Source organism: Urocitellus parryii, chromosome 1 (genome assembly GCF_045843805.1).
Source record: "Urocitellus parryii isolate mUroPar1 chromosome 1, mUroPar1.hap1, whole genome shotgun sequence".
Classification (NCBI taxonomy): Eukaryota; Metazoa; Chordata; class Mammalia; order Rodentia; family Sciuridae; genus Urocitellus; species Urocitellus parryii.
Window position 1 is genome coordinate 173,766,857 of NC_135531.1, and position 22,208 is coordinate 173,789,064.

Sequence of the window (22,208 nt, forward strand, 5' to 3'; positions counted from 1 at the left end):
TCTTTGATCTACAGTATTATTCATCACAAGTATTATGATTAGGAGTTTTGCAACTTGAACACATTTCAAGAATTTTTTAAAAAAAGAAACATTGTGAAAACTATTCTGTATGTCATCAGACATCTCTCAAGCATCAGGTCACTGCAGAACACACGGAGAAAACTACTGCTTCCTTGTATTCACTAAGCAGGACTCACAGAGGTGTGCCTTGGGCAGATGTGGGTGGGGCCTGTCCTGTAATGGTGGAAATTTTACTTAACAAGGTGGCCATGGATGGTGGAGCTAGAATTTGCATACCAAGTAAAGAAAATTCCTGCCTTTCAATCTTTTTTTTTTTTTTTACTTTGCCAATATTACCACCCACTGATGTAATGAGAGTCACCAAATATAATTAGACTTAGGATAGAGGTACAGATTGACTTTTTATATTTGAAATCAAGTGTTCATATTTTAATTTCTCCCTGAGGGTTTGGCACACCATACATCAGACCATCTGTTTGAAATTATACTTCATAATGGGGTTAAAAAATATCTTTTAAGAAAGGCCAAATAAAGAGTTGTGTACATTGTAGATGGGATCCATAATAATTAGCTTCTTTATTCTCATATTAAACTTTACATTAATATTGTAGGAAAGACATTTTAATATATGATATGAATTGAAATACATTTTTAATTTTTTAAAAGATGTATCACTAGAATATTTCTCTAACATGTAGTGATCATTAAAGACTAAAATTCCTAGAGAATTTATAAAAATTAGCTGAACTACTTAGGCAATATAAACTGTATCATTACATTTATTTTTAGTGCAAATTTTATTTTGCACTAAAATTTCAATTTTTAATTTTAAAATTTTTATTGTAGACAATTCTATATAAATTTATTTCTTCAATATCTTAGAGTGCAATGCGTTTTTATTTCTGATCTATCATGTGTTGAAACATAGTCATGAATTCTCTGCCAAGGGTGAGCCAGACAAATGTTCTTTATCTGTTTTAAAGAATAATGAAATGTATTGATTCCCAAACTATTGCATTCATATAAGAGTTAAAAATATACCATAATTATATATTTAGTATGAAATATAGAAAACTAATTCTATTAATTAAAATCAAAATACTAATTTTACATTGATAGGAAACATCCATATTAATTTATTTTAGGACTTTCAAGCTTTTAAAATACTCATTATTTTGCTATTTCCTCACAGTATTACTATGAATGTAGCTTGGGCCATTTCACTCTTCTCAATGTATAGAAAAGAATTGGCTTAAAGGAGTGAAGTGTTACATGGCTTTTCTAAAACCACTTTGTTTTAGAAGCTGGTAGAGTTCTCCAGTTTCTATTTAAATATTTTCTCATTCTGTAGTTAGCTGCTAGATTCTGTTCTTTCTTCACACAATAGTCAGAAAGAAGTTTGCAAAAATCTTAATAAGATCCTATCACTCACATGATTAAGCCTTGGTACCAAGTGACCATTTTTTTTTTTTTTAGGAGATAGCTCCAAATCCTTCATAGGATGGTGGTGGTCCACCAGTGTCCAGCCTCTGCTGTTTCCACCTTTATCACATGCTGTGGCTGTTCCTTGCTCACCAGGCTTCAACTACATGGGGCTTCTCTTTGTTCTTGCCATGTGTGGCAAAGGACTCTGCCCTTGCTGCCCACTGTGCCTGGCATGCTGATCCTTTATCTTCACCCAGCAGCACTGAGTGATCACAGAGGTTTTGGTGTCAATGCTACTCACTCAAAGAAGCCTTCCTCTAATCCACCACACCACATCAGTTCCTCTTGCTTCAACAAACCTTTAATTACTCATCAGTTGAAATGACATGTTTTCCTTTGCGGTAGTTTCTTTGGCACCTGCCACTGCTCTGTTAGTCTGTTGGAATCAGAATCATGCCTCTTTGGTTCATTGTTACCCTCCAGAGCTGGTCAAGTGTTTGGCACATAGTAGCAGCTCAGGGAACACATTAGTTCTAAGAGAATGAATGAATCCATTTGGTGGTATGTAGTTCTTTTCCCCTTTATTAAATGAGGGAATTATCAGAATTTTCTCCTTCCTGGGAATGTGCATATAGAAATGACTTCTGGTACTTGAATGATTTAGGCAACTGTTAAAACATTAATAGAACAGTTTTTTTTTTTTTTTTTAAATAAAATGAGTTAGAAGCTAGAATATCCTCCCTTTGAGGTTTAATTAGAGGATAGCTTAATTAGCATGAGTTAATGCAAGCTCTGTTGCTGTGTGAGGGCTATGATTTATAAACAAAGACTTGGACTTAAGATATGATTTGCAGAACAAAGATTGGACTTAAGATATCCTTTGGTTTTTATGTTTGATTCTTTGTGCTTCATTCAACTCTTTGCTTGTCCTTGGATAGGGAAAGTGCTTTGGAATTCTGCACTTGATTCTGATTTCTTTTTTCTCTATCATGATGTACAGTCTGCCCAGCTATAACATGGCATATATATTTCTAAAAATCACTGTGCTCTGCAAAACCACACAATAGAAACCATAAGGCAGGGAATGTGACTAGGAATGCGATACTAAAAATTTTGTCAGTGACACCTTACAAAAAAAGGAAACTAATAAAAATGGTAGTGGAGTTTTCCATGCATTAAATGGTTAAGAAATACATAAATACTGCAATGAATTTGACATTTTACCTTGAAAAAGACATACAGTTGACTTGTGGGTGTGGGCGTCAAAAGCCATGCAGCTGCTAAGTTATCATAGAGTGAGCACAGAATGATTGTGGCTCATGATGTGCACAGTGGACTGAGGTCTGTTTGAAATGTGGGTATTTTGTGTATTTCTATGCAACTTGGGTCAGCAGGGTACAATATTTTTCTCACGAATGAAGTTGGGCAGAAGCAAATGTGAGATTTGTGTCATGCTCAAGTTGTTCCCTGATTTATCAATTGCACTGAAACAAATTTGTACTTTTAAGAGAAGTATAACAGCAGATCTGACTCAAGTGAGTTCTCAAAGAAAAGAATGTTGATTGTGTGTAGTAACTGAGTATTTTTATTGGTAAAAAATGTATATAATGTGAAATTCGCCATTTTAGCCATTTGTACCATGTTAGCCTAGTTCTTTTCTAAGACCAACATTTTTTTTTCCTTTCCAAAGCTTTCAGAATATCACATTCTAAAGTATCAGTATAAAATTTTGATTTGTTTCTGATGTTGATAAAAGTAACTGATTTGGGAGTTAAAATTGATTAAGGACTTAACAAAAAAGATTGCTTCACAATTGATAAGTGAATGTTTCCAGTAATACTATTAGGTCGTGTGCTAAATGTAAAAAAGTGCATTTGCACTTGCAACCTACTCATCATCTCCAACAGATGTTTATCCAGCTGAAAAATTATGACAAATGTATATGGAAAATAGCAACAGCATAACATTAAAGGTGTTAAGTATAGTAGGCGCTATTGGAATCCAAGGAAGGGAGAGAATGATGGTCGGTGAGGAAGAATTCCAGAAGGGGTGGCTATAGCTGAGCCTTAGAGAGGCCCTTGGTTTCCAATGGAGACCGTAGAGAGTATTTGAAGCAGAAGCAAGGACATGGTCAAAGGTGCAGAGGAAGGGGGATGTGTAGGCATTTTTAGAGGATAATGATTTATTTCTAGATGAGACTCTGATATTTTCTTCAGGACAAATTCCCCCTCATAAGTTAGAACTAAAGAAAATTCATCTTTTGTGTCACTTTCTATGAGTACGCCCCATGTGATGGATCGCATTTAACCCTGAGTAATCCATGTGACAGAGTAATAGAATTTGATTAATGGCAACATAGAAGTCTCTGCTTCTCTTCTTTCCTGTTAGTAATTTATGTTCCTCATAATAAAACTATGCATCTTTGGTTTTATCATAGAATTACATATTCATATAGAAAGTGCTCAATTTAGTAGCAGCAATAAGTATGGCATGCTTAAAAATGGCAACAAGAATAACAGAATCCAAACAAAACAAAAAGAGAATAGCTAAATCAATTTTATAAGGAGGATCTAAGCCCTTGCAGAACCAACTACTCTGAGTCAGTCTGTCTTTTGATCCATAGTCTCCATTGGTAAAATGATCTATTTATCTAGAATTATAAAAACAGTGGGTGATTTGGCTTATTTTTATCTCTGAAAACCTCATATGGCAAAATTAAAACTCATTCATTATCTTGTAAACTTGAAGGTTTTTGTCCTTTTATGAAAACGGTAATATAAAGAATATGGCAAAGATTGAGAACATGAAATAATTTTGAATAGGTATAGTGCTCCTATTAATTACTATCTGAATTACTTTGCTTTAGATAGTCTTTTGGAGTCATCATTCTTCACAGAAAGCAACTTGGTTTAGGGGAAATCATAAAATTTTGGAATCAAATCATCCACTACTCAAAATCTGTTACCTTTTGGTCTCTGTGAAGTTGGATACTTCATTTACATATCACTGATCCTTGGTTCCCTCGTCTATCACAATAGATAAATAACAGAATCTATTTCATGGGGTTGTCACTGGGATGAAATTAACACATATGACACTCAAGCTAGCACTTAGGGACCAACAGCTATTACTAGTTATTTTTTTGTCCTAAATACATTCTTGAAAGTTCTTCCCTGTGTCTTTCACAGCATGAGAAGCTGATACATGAACTGGAAGAGGAGAGACACTTGCGTCTTCAAAGTGAGAAGCGGTTGCGGGAGGTGACCCTTGAGTCCGAGCGCAACAGAGTTCAGATGCGCGGTCTGCAGCGGCAGTTCTCCAGGTACTGTTCTTGACTGAGAGGTGTCCCTTTGTGCACCCTTGGGCTATGTTTCCATTGCTCAAGCTGATTTCCTAACACTTTAGATTTTCTATTTTGACTAAGCCATCCTATGACATCTGGGCCAATTTTCTGAAACTTTTCACTTACCCTTGAAGTAGTCTCGGCTATATTGACACTGGTCGCCTGCTTTTTGCCCCAAAGGCTTCTCAAAAGGTGTTGTCTTTGTGACCTATGACCATGTCCAGTGTCAGGTCGGTCAGAGACATGAGATTGTGCTTGTCATCCCAGTCCTAGTAGGTGAGTGTGGATCTAATCATTCAGAAAAAAAATTCATTTAGGGCTGTCATAGCTCAGTGGTGGAGCGTTTTCCTAGCATGTGTGAAGCACTGGGTTTGATCCTCAGCACCACATAAAAATAAATAAAAGAAAGTAAAGATAGTATATCCATCTAAAACTAAAACAAAAAGTTTTGAAAAAGAAAAAACTTATTTATGTGTGCTAAAGAAAAAAAAGCAAAATAAAACAATGCATTCCTTTTTTTGAAAACAATATATTCCTTTCTTTAAAAAAGATGTAACTAGCTGAGAGCGGTGTCACACAAGGATCGAAAGTTCAGGTCCAGCCTCAGCCACATAGTGAGGCCCTAAGCAACTCTGTGAGACGCTGTCTCTAAATAAAATATAAAAAAGGGCTGGGAATGTGGCTCAGTAATTGAGCGCCTCTGGTTTAAATTCCTGGAATCAAAACTTTAAAAAAAAAAAAAAAGATATAACTAAAATTTGAAGGGAGGATTCTGAAAAAGGAGCTGTTTTTAGATTTGATTCTGGCATAGTTAGAATCTTTCAACTGCAATTATAGTTAATATGGGGCCAGGTGACAGTTCAACCCATTATGTTAAAATCTATTCAGGTACATGGGAAAAAAATAAAACTCGTACATTTACATTCCTTAGACCAGATACAGGGCCCCAGTGAGGGACAATGTGCTTTCATTTCTATTTTTCACCATTTATAAAACCAGGAAAATAATTTGTTTCACTTCTCCGACATGGACTTATCCCAAGCAGTATCATGTTTGGGCAGTTGCTTTACAAGGCTTTGCCAGCGAACTGTTAGGGATCTTGCCTTTAACTTGTCAGTGGGATTTGTATGATTATAGATCAGTATTTGATGCTCTAGATTACTCGTTATGAAATTATATAATGGTAGTTTAAGTTTTTCACATGTTGCAGAGAGATCAAATTTCAGCCTTCAGGTTATTTACCTCACTGTGTCTAATATGATGATTGCTGTGACTCTGGTTTAGGGGCTTCTTAAGGAACAAAGCAGGAAGAGTGGATGACTTCTCTGTGTTCAGGATCATAAGTGAACGCCCTGTTAAGCTATACAAGATCATGATAATGCACAGGTGCTGTAGAAATGCACCAATCGATACTGTAACAAATCTACACTCCATCCCTCTCAGGCTGTTACTGACACTACTTTATATCCTCAGTTTTTCTTCCATTTGATGGGAATGCTCATCTGTGTCCCAACTGGAAATAATAGATTCCCCCCAGACCAACTTTAAAAGAAGTATCATTTTTTTTAATACTTGCCATTTTAATGATACAGGAAAGGAGGAGGCAGATCTTGCTTTTTTTTCCATGTCTAATTGAGATGTCTCTATATTCAAGCTATTGATTTCCATGATGTGAGACACATGGCACAGTGAATTATTTTCATATGATGCTGGGTCATCTGCTGTACATCAAATGACAATCCTATACAGATTTGAATTATAGAAGAGCAAGATTGTATCCTAAGCTGAAAGAAAAGATAATTATATGTGTGATAAATAGTGGTTGATTCTACATACTGCTTTTGTGAGGATTTTTTCCCAGTATAATCAGTTTTCTTATGTAAACCTTCATTGAAACTGAAAAGTTCAAGTCCAATTACAGCTAGACAACTAATATAAATCAGTGAAAGATGGAGGGGGATAAGCATAAATAAGAGATAAGATAATTACACTATAATTTGGGGAGATCTAATGAACCACATCTGATAGCCTTTCATAGTTTAAATTTTGGTTTTGAAGATATTTCTACTAATGCTTATTTAAATAATCCTGTTAATTTAAGTCTTTATAAAATTTTCAGTATTATAGAATATGCCCTCAGACATGCTTAGCATTTAAATGTTCATATAATTTATATAATCCACACTATTACATTGAATTAAAAATTTTATATTCATAATTTTATCACTTTTACTCTGGGTTGATCAGTTCATTTGGTATGGGGTTATTATTTGGGATTCGGACATAATTTGTTCATGAGCTGAGGTTTCCTTTTAAGATTGTTCATAATCTCCTATCTCAAAGAATGTGGCATGGCTTACAATAAAAGGTAGATTTACAGTAAGGCTGGAAAAATAAAAACAGAAAATAAAGATCACAAAAGGAGAATGTCAAATAGGCATAGTCACGTAGCCCAACAGGTTTTCTGAGAATGAGTGGCTAACATGTTGCAAAGGAAAACACAAGAGGTATGTAATTGTTATATCATAGTCAAAGGCTACTGTTTCCTAAATAGAGAAACACTATCTATGGAAATAAGTTCATAATAGAATGTATCAGATAGGGCTCTTCATAGGAGACATTGATGGATACAATAGACATTGGTTCAAGATGATGAAAATTAGGATAATTCTTAAGAATGCTACTACTTCCACTATGTCACTTAAGTCTGAAAAGTTAAACAGTTTATGAATTTTGTAATACATGAAGTAAGAATATCAGGTTTATGTCTGAAGGATCACTTGAAATAAGAACTTTTCTATTGCCCAATGCTCTTAAGTCAACCACTGTATGTACTTTCTATTTTTTTTTTTTTCCACAGAGCAATAAGATACAGATGCCTGAGTTTGGTTGTACGAAGGGTTTCTTGGTATATTTGATAGCATAATAAATAGGGGAGCCTTTAATATAGCACCTAAGGACTTCCAATTTCAGCTTCAGAGATAATATGAGGCAATGGAGAAGGAACTGAATAAAAAGTTAGATACTGAACAGTTAGGGGCATGTGGGAGATGGTGTTCTTCAGATGCCAAGATGAGTGATTGAAGAAAGCAAGTCTAGGTTCTGGTTTATGATATTTCAGCTGTGTGCTAGGCCTGATGGCTTGAAGACACACAGCAAATCTGAATATTTGTGATTATCTGTGTTAAGGAGTAATAGGGTCACTTACGATAAAAATACATAAAGGTGTTTGAGTGAGCGGTTCCCTTTATATCACCCTCAAATTTCCATCCATGATGCCTTCCTCCCTCTTGACCTCTGATTAGGGTATGATGAACAGCAATAGTCCAAACTTTGGACAATGAAAAGAAAAAAGAATATGCAACCAGAAGCCACATAATCAGCTCAAATTCATAAATCAGAAATTCCCTGCATGGAGAGGGTTGCAGACAAATATAACAAACTTCTTCTGGCCATTTATATTCCTTAATGTAAATGGAGAGAAGGAAAAAAAATAGATACTTTCAAATTAAGCCCTCCCCACTGTTGACAGAACCCGTTTAATAAGGGGTACCTGAGGCAGGTGGTGGTGTCATTAGGGCCTTCTCTTGCTGCTGTTGTTATTTGGTGATATAAATTAAAGATGCTTTCCAGATGTGATTGTGATTGCCTAACCGCTGTCTGGAGGAATACATGGCTGGGCATATTTTATGAGGGATTCATTTTGTAATCATCTGTAATTCCGTAACTCTCTTCCCACCCTGAATGCTTGTTGGAATTGTGCTTGTGTCCCCTGCCAGCTTAGTGGTGTAGACTGAGGCTATGTCACTGCCTTCTGGTCTGCGTCAAGAAATAAGAGTTTAGCCCAAGCCTCTTTATTCCATTGGAGTTAATGAACTGTTTGCACAACAGCTAGATTCACCTCCAAGTTGGGTGGGATTTGTTGACTTGCAATAATAGCTATTTTTTTAAAAAAATAGGCTTGTGAAGTCCTAAGCATTTCTACAAGAACTGATTTTATATAAACCATATACATAATCATATGTACAACACCATATTATAACATAACTGTAAATGAGAGAAATTTTGTCCAGTCTCAGGACAGCCAGATTTCAGACTTGTTAATGGATTATGCTGATGCATGAATAGTCAGAAGAAATTAATGATTGACACATTTGAAGCTTTAAATTAGAATTGTTCTGGCAGATACGCCACCTGGCTGCCACACTTGAGAAACCCTCTTTGGTTAGCAAACTGTATCACATTCGAAGTTTCAGGAACTCTTTATATTCCTTAATGTAAATGCAGAGAAGGAAAAAAAATAGATACTTTCAAATTAAGCCCTCCCCACTGTTTACAGAGCCCTTTTAATAAAGGCTACCTGAGGCAGGTGGTGGTGTCTTTAGGGCCGTTTATACACCAGGCATTGTACATCTAAGCAAGGGGAACAATTAGGTTTTGTCATTCTTAATTATCCAGAATAGTTAAAAATCAACCAAGTCCATTCCAGGCTTTCCCCAGGATTTCTCTGCCCCTGTTCTGTCCTTCCCCCTGGTGCTGTGATCTGCTGCCTTGGAGCTGTCTCTTTGCTTACTGTAATAGGGATTCTCCTGTCATAGTTGATTGCTATGCTTAAGTGCAGTCTGCTGCCTGCTGAACTTCAAGGAGCCATAAACGGGTATGGTTTCACCACTTGACTTGTTTGCTGGTTGCTGTTCACATTATGGGCTCTCAGAGACTTTATGAAATCCTAGGGTTCATATTCTGCTGCCCATTCTGAAGCTGTAGGCACCTGGCATAGAAGTGAGTGTGAAAGAGGATAATATGCCCTTAAATGTGCTACCCACGTACTCCATTCTGCCTCTATATCTGTCTGGTACATTAAAAGAACATTTTCTCTGCATCTTTAGAAGGAGTGAAATACAACAAGATGAAAAAAGCTGTCAATTGACCTTTGGACAATCAACAGCTCTTTTATTCCTCTTCTACATTTGTTCCCATCTCAGATCGTTCATCAACTTTAACTCATCTCTGTGGCCGGCTCTCCTGAGTGCCTTGTTCCTCCTGATGAATATAGAGGGCAATTTTCTATTGATTTGGAGTTGCTATTTCCACACCATCAGCAATATTTCTAGCTGAGACTTTTCATAAAAATGGGGGCCCCTCTCATCTGCCACTCTGTGTAATCTACCAGGTTTAAAATGGCAAAGCAGTGTTGGTCCAAGGATAGAGTTCCTTCAAATTACAACAGATGAAAGAAAATATTTTAAATGCATATTTAAAAATGCCTGTTTAACATGATACAGATCATGTTTTGATGTCAGCAGTGTATATCTCAGTGATCTAGCATGTAAGCTCTCACTGGAGCACACGGGGGAGGGGTGAAACCAACTATGTACAGAACTAGAAAGAAAAGCTATTTTCAGCTCCCTGGGTAACTACTGACTTACCGAATATGGAACATTCCTTTATTCCTTTGTGTTTCTGTTTATGCCTTAAAAGTGTTGACATAGTCACACATTTCTTCTTAAATTCCTGTTAAGAGCTACTTGTTGTTGGGCAAACAACATGGAAGTTGTATCAATTATTATTCATTCCTGATAAGACACACAATATTGATACATAGTGGAGTTTCCTTTTCATTTCAAGGAGCTGTGTTCTGTTCAGTGGCTTGTGTAGGGTCTCATTTTAGTCCCACTTATATGTAGCTTAATAACTCTGGTTAAGTCATTTGACCCTTCTGGGTCTCAATTTGTTCATTTGTAAAATGAGGAAATTGGATTGCATTATAGTTTTATAATGCTTTTTATGCTCTTTTGAAGACAGCACCTTAGAAAATGAAGTGCTTTTGTTTATTGGGTGAAATAATAATTATGCCGTGATAGCCAGGCCTAGGAAGTTTCTGACAACGGGCTTTCATGTGAGTGTTGGAGTGGGCCAACTGTCACCATAGTGTCACTCTGTAGGGCTGATGGACCATGTCTGTTTTGGTTACTTGACTGTTGAAGAAGTCAAGATTAGAAAACTGCCAAGACCCGATGAAAAATTTCTTTTGAGGATGGCCAAAATTAAATTCTAAGGAACTTTATTGGCAAAGGAAGTTAAGATGTTCTACAGTGAACATGATCGTTATTGCTCTTGGCTCTGATGCTGTCTCTTTTAGGATTTATTTGAACAGGTTTTGGGGAAAAACCCTCAACAGAGAGAACTTAGTAATAATCATAATTGTTTTCACTTCTAAATAATTTCTTTGAATAAAGACATCATAAAAATACCAGTGATGTAGTCTCTTTAGTACATATATTTTCAGGGACTAATGTGTCTCTATGTCCACCCCAATATATTCTTAAGAGAGGAAGTCTGGGATATAGAAGAATATTTTTCTCTTTTACAACTGGAAGCTAAATTTATTCCTGCTCGATAATAAAAGCTTATTTTCTTGGTCAGGTTTATAGAAAGACCGGTTTTTTACACTGTACAATGTGGTAAGTTTTGAAAAGCATATACTCTCATGTAACTACCACTATAATCAAAACACTGGACTATCTCCATGTTCCTGATAAGTTCTCTACCTATATCTCAATCCCCTGTCAAGGAATAATCTGAATTCTCTGACTATAGATTTGTCTTTTCCAGAAAGACTTGTTCTTTCACTTAATGTGATTCTTCTGAGAAGCCAACATGATGTTCCACACATCAATGATTCATTCATCCTTATTGCTGAGTAATATATTCCTTATATAGATAATACTGTTTGTTTATCCATTCAATGGTTGATGAGCAGTTGGGTTTCCTACAGTTTGGAGAGAGTATTATTAAAGTTGGTATAAATATTTACACCTGGATCTTACAGGGTGTTGCCTTGTCTCTTGGGTAAATAGCTAGAATGGAATTACTGAGCTGTATAGGAAGCATTAGCTTCACTTTATAAGAAACTGCCAAATAATCTTCCAAAATACCTGTGCCATGTTGCATTCCCATCAGCAAATCTCTAGTTGTTGCACATTAATAGCTATTTCTTGAAAAAACATACATATACAAAACTACTCAAAAACTTCTTAGTTTAATGAATTATTCTTAGGTGAATACCCTTGTAACCAACACTAGGTCAAGAAAGAAAACTGTCAACCTCCCAAGATCCCTCCAGGTGAGCCTTCCCAATCTTATCATTCACCCAATGAATAACTTTAACACAATAACCTCCCTGTTTCTTTAGTAGATTCATAATATATGTGTATCCTTAGATACTTTGATTTAAGCTTGCCTATTTGTTTTAGAAGATGAATGTATCTTTTAAGTTTCTTTGCACCTATAGGTTACTCTCTATCCCTTCCTTTTGAATTTATCTGTTGAAGAACAAAGATCATTTGACCTGTAGCATTACTAAAGTCAAATTTTTGTTCTTTTAACTGTTCAGTGTGTTTCTATGGCCTTATGTTTTCTGAAAATTTGCAGGTGTTTTCATACATTGCTCCTAAAGATTATCTAAATAGTTAAAGGTTGTTTCTATTCAAGCAGTAAAGAACATCTCTCTCCCTCTCCAGTACCTCTCTGACATTGCTGTCAAAGACCTTTGCCATAGTAGGCATTCAGTAAATATTTGTTGGTTGAAGAATGAATGGATGAATGAATGAATGAATGCAGGAATGAGTATTTTCCTGAAGTTGAAAGCATAAGGAAGGATTTTATGAATAGTGTGTTTATGATAGAAATTTTCTTCCAAGGGAGATTGTAGAAAGGCCATTTCTGGGGATCTTTAAAACTTTGATAATAGTCATCATTCTTAGAGTTATAAACCATGATGGCCTTGGAGGATGAAGACCTGATTTCCCATTTCTGGGCTTCTATGATAGAGTGCTCACCTATAAAAGATGAGTTGTCTATTTCAGAATACTCTTTTGCAGAATTCTTTTCTGCAGGGCACTAAATGGAATTTGGTGCATTGAAAGTTTACTTCCCATAGGGTGAAGTTTACTTTCAGAGAGTGTTTTATGACCCTCTGATAACATTGCTCTATGGTTGCATATGGGTCAAGTGCAAAGGCAGCAGTCCCAGGAGTATAGATTATTGTTCTGATGACCTTGCTGGTCTAGACAGTGCATTCAATGAGAAGCACTTCCACAGAGCATGTCTCTCAGTGCTGACTACAAAACTCTTGTAACTATTCTTTAAGATCCTTTGTTTAACTTGTGAAAAATAATTCAGTTAAGATTGTCTTTGTTTATAAATGTCTACATCTGTTACTAACCAACAGCCTCCAGCTTTCGAGAATGTTTACTGAGAAAAAAGTAGGGAATTAGCTATGCTGAAGCTATGGTGTTCTGACAGAAGAAATGTGTTGTAGTTTTCACTAAATTGTGTTTCAAAATTCTCTTCACATTTCTCCCAACCAAAGGTTTTCACCTGTCAGGCATACTAGTAGCAAGAGGCAGGATGCTTTTTTTCTTAAGATGGAAATATGAATTTCTTGCACATATTTAATTTCTAAAACCAGTTAAAGGTGTTACATTTTCTAATAAGCATTTTAATTAATATTGATATCAACCTGGCTACAGAAATGATAACTGTAATTTACACATCATTTATTTGTCATTGTTTCTAAAACCATCCTCTATATTATTTCATTTGATTCTTACTCTAGCTTAATACATGATAGGGAGAACATATTGTATCATACATCTAGTAAAAACAGAATACAGACTTAAAAATGAAGTCACATACTTTTGGACCTGGCTAAAAGGATTCCTAGAACTCAGGAGTTCTGACTTCTGGTGACACAATCCTTCTGTACCCTCATTCACTCATTTTTTACTTTATAATCCATGATAGAAATTGCATCTTAAATGAAGCACTTGTATTCTGCACAGAATTTAGCCTTGAATTGCAGATTTATATGCTGTGCTGCTGATATTTTAAACTTGATTATTCTCACCCACTGAGATGATACTCAAGCAAAATGTAGTCCAAAGGTATAAATGAAATTATATCCAACTAACAGGAAAATTTTGGGACCAACATTTTCCCATGTCAAAGTTCATAAAATGATATAATATTTTTTGTCTCTAGTGCCTCAGTTATGGCCTCTACTTTTTTTAGTATAATTTTACATGGCATTACCAAACCACCTGTGTAGATAATTGACTCAGTATTTCTAAACCCGTAGGCTACCATCAAAACAGTTGCATTTACTTCAAGGACTGCATAGCCATTGGATTTAGTTAAGATTGGACAACTTTACCTTTCCCTGTTGGTTCAGACAGTATATATTTAGCCAACAAATAAACAACAGATACACCACATTCACTGTCTCCCTAATGCCTTTTAGAATACTCCGCTTTCCTCACTTAATTTCTATGGTTTATCACATAATTATCTGTTTTCTTTCTTTCTTTTTTTTTTTTGGCTAGCATTCTGGACCTGAATATTGTGTTTCTTTCCCTTGCATAATGAGAGCTGCTTATGCTTTTAGTCTAGTACTTAGTAAGTACTTAGTAAATGGTAAAATAAAAGAATGAAGTACTATTTCAGATGGACTTCATTGCTGGTCAAATTTACCAATTAATAAGCTCTCACTCTGGATGGCATTTGGCTAACCTGGACCCTTGTGTTAAGCTAAATAATTCTTGTATTTTTATTTTTCCTTTATTCAATTTAAACTAAAGTTTCCATTAGAAAATATTGCTGCATTAAATTTTTATGCAGACACCACTGAAACCAAAGTATGACCATCGGAGAAAAGACAAAGTTGATTTGGTTCTTTGTTCAGTAAGGTAAAGAGCACAGAAATAGTCATGATCCTGTCCCTAAGGATCCTTTGTTTTTTTTTTTATTTAAAAAAAGAAAAAGAAGAAGAAACATATAAAAATTTATTATTATATATAATTAAATGTGTTCTATGAGACTTGGAGTTAAAAATTCATTTAAGAAACTCTGTGAGCCAGTGAGGGATCATTTGAGATGAGTATTGAAGCCTGTGCAGGTGAGGAAGGCTGCAGAGAGAACTGAAGCAATATGTGTGACATATGTAAGCACAGCACAAAGTGGGTCCTTAAGAAGAGAGGATGCAGTGTGTATTGATGGAGCTCAATCCTTCAAAGGCTGTATCTGGGCAACCTTAGACTTCTGGACATGGTCTGCATCATTGTGTTGCATCCTGGGTGTGAAAGAATGCCCAGCCAACTTGTGGTGTTGGTCTTATGAATATCTCAATCAAGCAAGTCAGTCTTACCCTGAACTATTTTCTGAGGCCCAGCAGTCACCAATGATGTCAGAAACACTTTAAGATTTGATTTTGATTCCCTCTGCAATTCACATTATCGTTAAAAGAGTCCCCAGTGAAGCAGCAATACATTAGTTTACTTCCAATATGTATGACACACATACTGCTTACAAGTCTATTGCTTTTTCAGAAACAATCACCAAGCCTCATGATTTGTTATCAGGAAATATCCTACAGGTCTTTCTAATAGATTTGAATGGCTTCAGGTTCTGCAGACCTAGACTTTCTCTGTAGACTTTCTTGAGTAAAGAATTGAGTAGTGAAGTAGTATTGCTCTAATTATATCCTGGATGCACATGAAGCCCAGTTCAGGAAAGTCCAGGCCCTTGGAGGTTACACTGATGGTAAGAACACCTACCACTTAATACAATCTGGGGAGGAGAAGGGCTCAGTCTAAATATGTGAGGAGAGAGCTCTTAGATGTGAAAAGCCAGCAACTTGTGTCTTCCATAGTGACCTTTTAGCATAAGACCACAGGAAATTTGAATTGTTATCTAATTTACTTTTATTAACATTTAAGAAAACTTTATTATGTGCCAGGTAACAGGAATACAGTAGTGACATGAAATGGATATATGTCCCTTCCTCATTGGGGTACTATAATAATATTACATGTAATTTATTCTGCTAACAACCTACCATGAAAGAGGTTCTTAGAATCTCTCATTTACAGTTGAGGAAGCTGAGACCCTTATGGGTTAACGGGCTTGTCCTCCTTCATACAACTTGAAGGTATATAGCTGGTGTTGGAACTCAGTCGGGGGACTTGACCATTACTGTATATCAACTCCTATTGTATATTTGTTGGGCATAAATGGTGTGCCAGTTTCTTTTTTGCATGCTGAAAACATGTGATATCATTGCTTACAATCCTCTGAGGATATATTAACATGTATTTTATCAATAAAAAATAAGATTAAATAATTTGAGAAAGGTCACATAACCCATTTAACTGGTCAAATCAGGATTTAACTCAGGTCTGCCCGTCCCTTCAGATATATTCAAATCCTATTATATACTACAAAAATCAATGCATTATCCTGAAAGTTCCGTGTTTGCTTGAGTGTAGTCTTTATTGTGGGATCAAGTATTAGTGTTTTAAATATATGCTATTATAGTAGAGTTTTTATTTCAGTGTCTTTGAAAAACTGTAAGTGTATCTATTATTACTTGAAATATGTTCTTTGTGATTGATGAATTCTCTCATTTTGCCTAAGAAACAAGAAGCTATTTTCAACATAGTTTCAACTCTATAACATGAAATTTCAAATTAATTAAATTCAAATATCACTATGCCTTTTTTCCAGAATTACTTGATTAATGAACTCTTAACAATTGGAGATATTGATCTTCAGTTAGATTTGGAGTGAATATTAGATATTAATATAGTGATTTATGGAGTTTATCCTTTATACAACACTGCTTTTCAAAGATATTGAGTTTTTTTTCCTTTTTAAAAGTACTTCAATCAGTACTTTCTCCTTATTTTCATATACAATAAAATTTAGAATTTTCCATAAAACAAGAAAGTATCAGATTGGAAAAAGTATATATTTATTGTGCCCTATTTTACCTAAGAAGGAAGTGGGATTTGTGGTGGGGTAAATGTGTGTATATATGTACACAAAAATACGGAATGAGATATTTTTGGAAGGATAAAGTAAAACCTTAAAATAATAGTTATCTCTAAATAGAAAAAAGCAAGATGATGAAAATAGAAGCTTTTTCTGAATAAGTGTTCTTTGAGGATTTGACTATTAGAAATATACACATGCTTAATATAATTGAAACTTAACAATTAATTTTTGAAAATTGATAGCAAATTTAGTTGATTGCAAATCGACACAGAGAAAGATCATTTAAAGTGATTTAAAATATTAAAAGTTTGTACATTCACAAATGGGTGTGATAAGAGACAAAAAGACGAAGGAAAAATGTCATTGTTTTTAGTAGTGGTAGTTTTGAGGGAGTATTGAGTATCATTACCTGAGACTATTGTTCAAAGGACTTGAGATCCAATTTGAGAAGCCTTCTACTATTAAAAATGGCTCAACTTATACTTGAAGAATACTACCTGTACTGAACGTTATAGCATGTGAAATATTTTCATTCATGGTGATACAGAACCATCCAGAAAAAAAAACAAAACAAAACTTTAGCTCATGCTTGAAGATCATCTTATTACTGATGAGTAAAGCATTGTTATGCTTTGGCTGTGAGATGTGTCCTCCAAAAGCTCATGTTTGAGACAATGCAAGAAGGTTCAGAGATGAAATGATTAGCATATGAGACTTTTTAACCTAATCAGTGGGTTAGTTCACTGATTAACTGAGTGGTAACTATAGGCAGGTATGGTGGGTCTGGAGGAAATAGCTCACTGGGGGTATCCCTTGGGGTTAATGTTTTGTCCTTGCTTAGAGAAGCTCCCTCTCTCTGTTTCCTGGTTGCTATGATCTGAGTTCCTTTCTTCTGCCAAGATGTTTGCCTCATCTCAAGCCCAGAGCTATGGAGTCAGCTGACTATAAAGGGAACCTCTGAAACTGTGAGCCAAATAAACTTTTCCTCATCTATATTGTTATTGTCAGGTCTTTTAGTCAAAGCAATGAAAAAGTGGTGATGATGGAAAAGTTTCTCAGACAAGATATTTTAGCTAGTAAATGAAAAAACGGTGATATAATCAGAATATATTAAGATATAGTTTATGACTCCAAATAAGAGAATGTGTCTAGTCAGTGATCATCAGTGGTTGCTAAAATAATATAAGAAAACATTTTGCATTGTGTGTCTCTTGATGGAAATACCTTATACTATTTATTAAGTGATCTTGCCAAAAACTGAACCTGAATCTAATCGAGCCTATAGATCTAATGATCAATATATAGGAAACATGGTGAGACTATTTCTGCTGAATTCATACGATGGGCAATTCTACAGGACAAACAATCTGTTTTCTTTGCCAATTAGTTGCAAGGAAGTAAAAAGGGATAGGGAAAAATCTATATCTGAAGAAGCATCTCAAGAGACATGATGTCAACTTTTATGGATTCTGATTTGAATAGACTATACAAAAAATTAAAAAAGAGTACATCTGAGACAACTTGAATATGTATCATGTTTATAACATTTGTGTACTAACTGAACATTTTATATGATTCATGTTTTTAAGTGTGGTAATATATGGTTGTATTTTAAGCATCTTAATCTTCTAAATATTTATACTCACATAAATATGGCGTAAATGATATGTTTCTGTGATTTACTTTAAACCTGAGGTACGGGTCACGGGTAATGTTGATGCATGATTAGCCACAAGTAGGTTATATTTAGCCTAAGTGATAAATATGAGCATTTCTTATACTACAACTTCTCCTTTTCTTTAGATGTTTGTAATAGTATATAAAAAAGAGAAATTTTTTTTAAAAAGTCTCAGGAACTCGCTATTTTCTTGTGGATTATTTGTCATAATCTTAGTTTTGCTAAAGAAATGAATACAACATAATAAAATTTCACTTATTTCTAAGTCTACATTTGCTAAAATTTATTCTGATTCAGCTCCATCCTAACATTTATGGAGCCAGGGCTAGATTTTGTGAGTGGTGTGGCCCACATTCCACATGTCTTCATGTGCAAGTGTCATAAATCAAGCCAGCACATTGCCACATAAAACATGTTCTCCCTTAGCTTAAAGAAAAAACTTCATGTCCTGGTAGATAAACTGAGTTCAAAGTTCACATGCCTCTTGTGGTGATCCCACAGCAACCAGTTTTTAGCTTAGCCTACAGCCCAATTCTTGTTCGGTTCCCTTTCTTTCTCTGAACTCAGTTCCATCTTCCTGTACCACCAAGGTGCACATGTACAGAAACCCCAGGTTCCCCATCTGTATCTTGTTTTTACCCCCATATGCTTCCACTCTTTGGATGCTCCTTGAACCTTTGCTGCACACATAGCCTAGGCAGGATTTGCAAGCAGGCTCAGGGCTGTTTTGGAGGAAGTTTGTGGTTCAGTGTATCCAGAGTCTCACAAAAGAGAGAGAGATGTATGGGCTGATCCACTTGTTGCTTTGGAGTCCTCCCCTGGTGGGATGGAGCAGCTAGAGGAAGCCAAGAGTAGAATTCACTGCATCTCAGAGCTCCGATCTTGGCATTTTGTGCCTGGGTTCAAGAGACCTACAGTGCTAATGGGTTAAAAATCTATAGGTTAAAAAAAAAAACAACCACTTAATTCTGTTCACCAGATTTGACATTTTTAATTGCTTTTGATATGTGGGTTTTGCAAATATTAACGCTGGGGCAGGTAGAAATACAAACTGAACTGTAGTTTTCTTATAAAAAAAAATAATTTGCTCTCAAGATATTTTTAGCAACTTCAGAGAACTTGGCTGCCCATGCATTTGTCACATTGATGCCAGCTCAAAACGCATTCAAGAAAAAAATTTAAAAATTTAATTCTCTAAATTATTCTTCAGTGAAGAGAAGATTCTTGTTTGAGCAGTACCCAAGGTAGAGACGCTGTACAACATTAATGCTACCATGAGAAGCGAGAGACACAGTGGTCTGACAAGTTGATGGGAAATCTCCCAGAACAGGAAGTACAATCCCAGAGAGCAGCTGGAAACAGAATTCAGCCAGGAGAAGGGCTCCGGTTGCCCTCTGGCTTATCATCTGGGGACGAATTTTATTCCATCCGTTTGCAGAAAGTTCACAGTGGACTCTGCAAACATCTGGCCCTGGGTCATCTCTAATAGAAACAAGACAATCAGTTATAGGACAGTCTGTTCTAACCCGGTGACCTTGGGCTCAATTTAGTGGCATCTGGACATTTGTAGGAAGCAAATTATAGTGTAGTCCTGACAATAATTTTATATTAAACCGAATGGCTGGTACTCATCTGTCTACACAAAGGCATGGAAGGGATTAAAATACTTCTGAGACTCACTGCAGATGGTAATGCCATTCTTGTGTGGGGTGGCTGACAGTTTCAACTGAAAGTTAACATCAGAAGTACAGCTACTCGTTACACTGTGGATGGGCTCCTTCAGCAGATATTTATGCTGAATTTTATGATGTACCAGTCACTTTTGCAGACACTCTGTGTGCCAGCACAGGTGTGTGCATACATATTTGGACGTTTAGTTCACCAGGAGAACAAACAGCATCATACCTGTCTTGAAGATGAGTGAATATACTCAGAGAGCTAAGATCCTAAGACCAGTTGGAACTTTCATTTAACATCTCGTGTGTTTTCGAACTTCAAAAATTTCATGCTATTTTTACAGGTTGTGCTGCCCTGATCCTCCCTTCTCCACCTGTGGGAACTTTTGCCTCTCTCACAGCTGGACTGGTTTCAGTGTCCTCTCATATACTCCATTAATTCTCTTAGAATCTGAGTATCTGTTGTCAGGGTTCTATAACTCATACTCTCCTAAGTTCCTCTTTTCTTGAAGCTAGACTGTCATTTGATCTTCCACTTATTAGTCTTTTATACCATGTTCATTCTTTTATGATTTTTCCTTTAAGCATCCTATTGACCACATGTTCATCCCAGCTTGACATGAATGAGGCTCTTGAGTGAAATTTGAACCAAAAAAAAATAGCAGGGTCAAATTTGCTTTGGGCTGTGCCACAGTGATAGGGACCCTACTTATCTCCATGGTGCTATGGTTTGGGTGTCTGTGAAAGGCCTATGCATTCAAAGTTTAATCCCCAGCCAGTGGTGCTATTGGGCAGTGGTGGAAACATTAAGAGGTAGGTCACAGGGAGTGCCCTTGAAGGGATCACAGGATCCTAGCCATTTCCTCTTTCACTTATCAGCCACCATGAGGTAAGTAGATCTTTGATCTATGATACACTTCCCAGTTTGCCATGATGCTCTGCCTTACCACAGGCTCAAAAGCAGTGAGGCCAATCTACCATGGACAAAACCTCTAAAACTGTGAGCCCAGATGAACTTTTCCTCTTTATGAGTCAGTTATCTCAAGTATTTTATTATAGTAATGGAAAGTTGACTAAGAATTATGGTAGAGGAATATGAGGGAGGTGGTGGTCATAGGTGTATTTGTAAAGCTATTTGTAGAGTGTTCTCCAATCTGTGCAAATTTCACATAACTCTCATAAAGATTCTAGACCACACTGTCTAGATTCAGCCCACAGTGTCAGTGGGCTGATCTAGCTCAATGGTTGATCTATGGGTACTTTCTCTGTTCTCCTGAACTATGTGAATATTATACTTCTTTTGTATCTACTTTCACTCTGAGATACATTTGGTAACTAGTATTTGCTGGTTGAGCCAGATGCATAACCCATAATCCCAGCGATTTGATAGGCCAAGGCTAGAAGATCTCACATTTTAAGGTTAAACTGGGCAAATTAGTGGGGCCCTGTCTCAAAATAAAAAATAAAAAAGTAGTCATGGAATTGATGTAAATCAATGGTAGAGTGCCCCTGGGTTAAATATTCAGTACCTCCCCCCACATTAAAAGTATTTCCTGGCTGGTCAGTTAAACATACAGTGGCAGTGACAAGGTGTGGTTTTAGCCAAGATAGCCAAGTCTTAGTGAGGTGTTTCTTGGGACAGGTATATGGGCAGGTGATTCTGTAGCAGTGTGGTGATCTTTTAAAGAGCTATTTGCCTACAGCAATAATTCTGAGTTAAATAAAAGTAGAGAGTGGTAGGATCAGGCCTTGTTCTTCTTCTTTTCTTTCAGAGTGTGCTATGAATTAAATTGTGTCTCCCCAAGATTTACATGTTGAAACTCCAATCTCTCAGGTGACTATAAGGTTCTGTAGGATGATAATTAAAGTTAAAGGAGGTCTTAATTGCAGGGCATAGTCTGATAGGACTTGTTCCCTTGTAACAAGAGGAAGAAGTACCAGAATGTCCTCTCTCTCTCCAAGTGCACACAGAAGAAATGCTGTGTGAATTCATGGTGTTGAATTGCCATATGCAAGCAGGAAGAGAGACCCTCCAAGAGACCCCCAACCCTGTCTGAACCTTCCACACCAACATGTTGCTTCTGTTGCCCTCTTGTCTGCTGCCTTATCCAGCACCATGGACAGTGTCAGACCCTTAGACCTGAGACCTTCCTACTTATCTATGACCCACTAAGTGTAAATACTTTATCAGCTTTGATTATTTTAGAAATAATCCCATATCAGCTTTCTA

The 22,208-nt window shown here is 36.1% G+C and overlaps 1 protein-coding gene across 1 annotated transcript in view; it reads left to right on the forward strand.

Moving 5' to 3' along the window:
- The window catches only part of Nckap5 (NCK associated protein 5), a 762,699-nt gene that overhangs the window by 388,031 nt on the left and 352,460 nt on the right, over positions 1 to 22,208 (forward strand). The window contains 1 exon segment of the mRNA XM_026409429.2: positions 4,635 to 4,768. Within this exon segment, the coding sequence (XP_026265214.2) occupies positions 4,635 to 4,768 (134 nt within the window).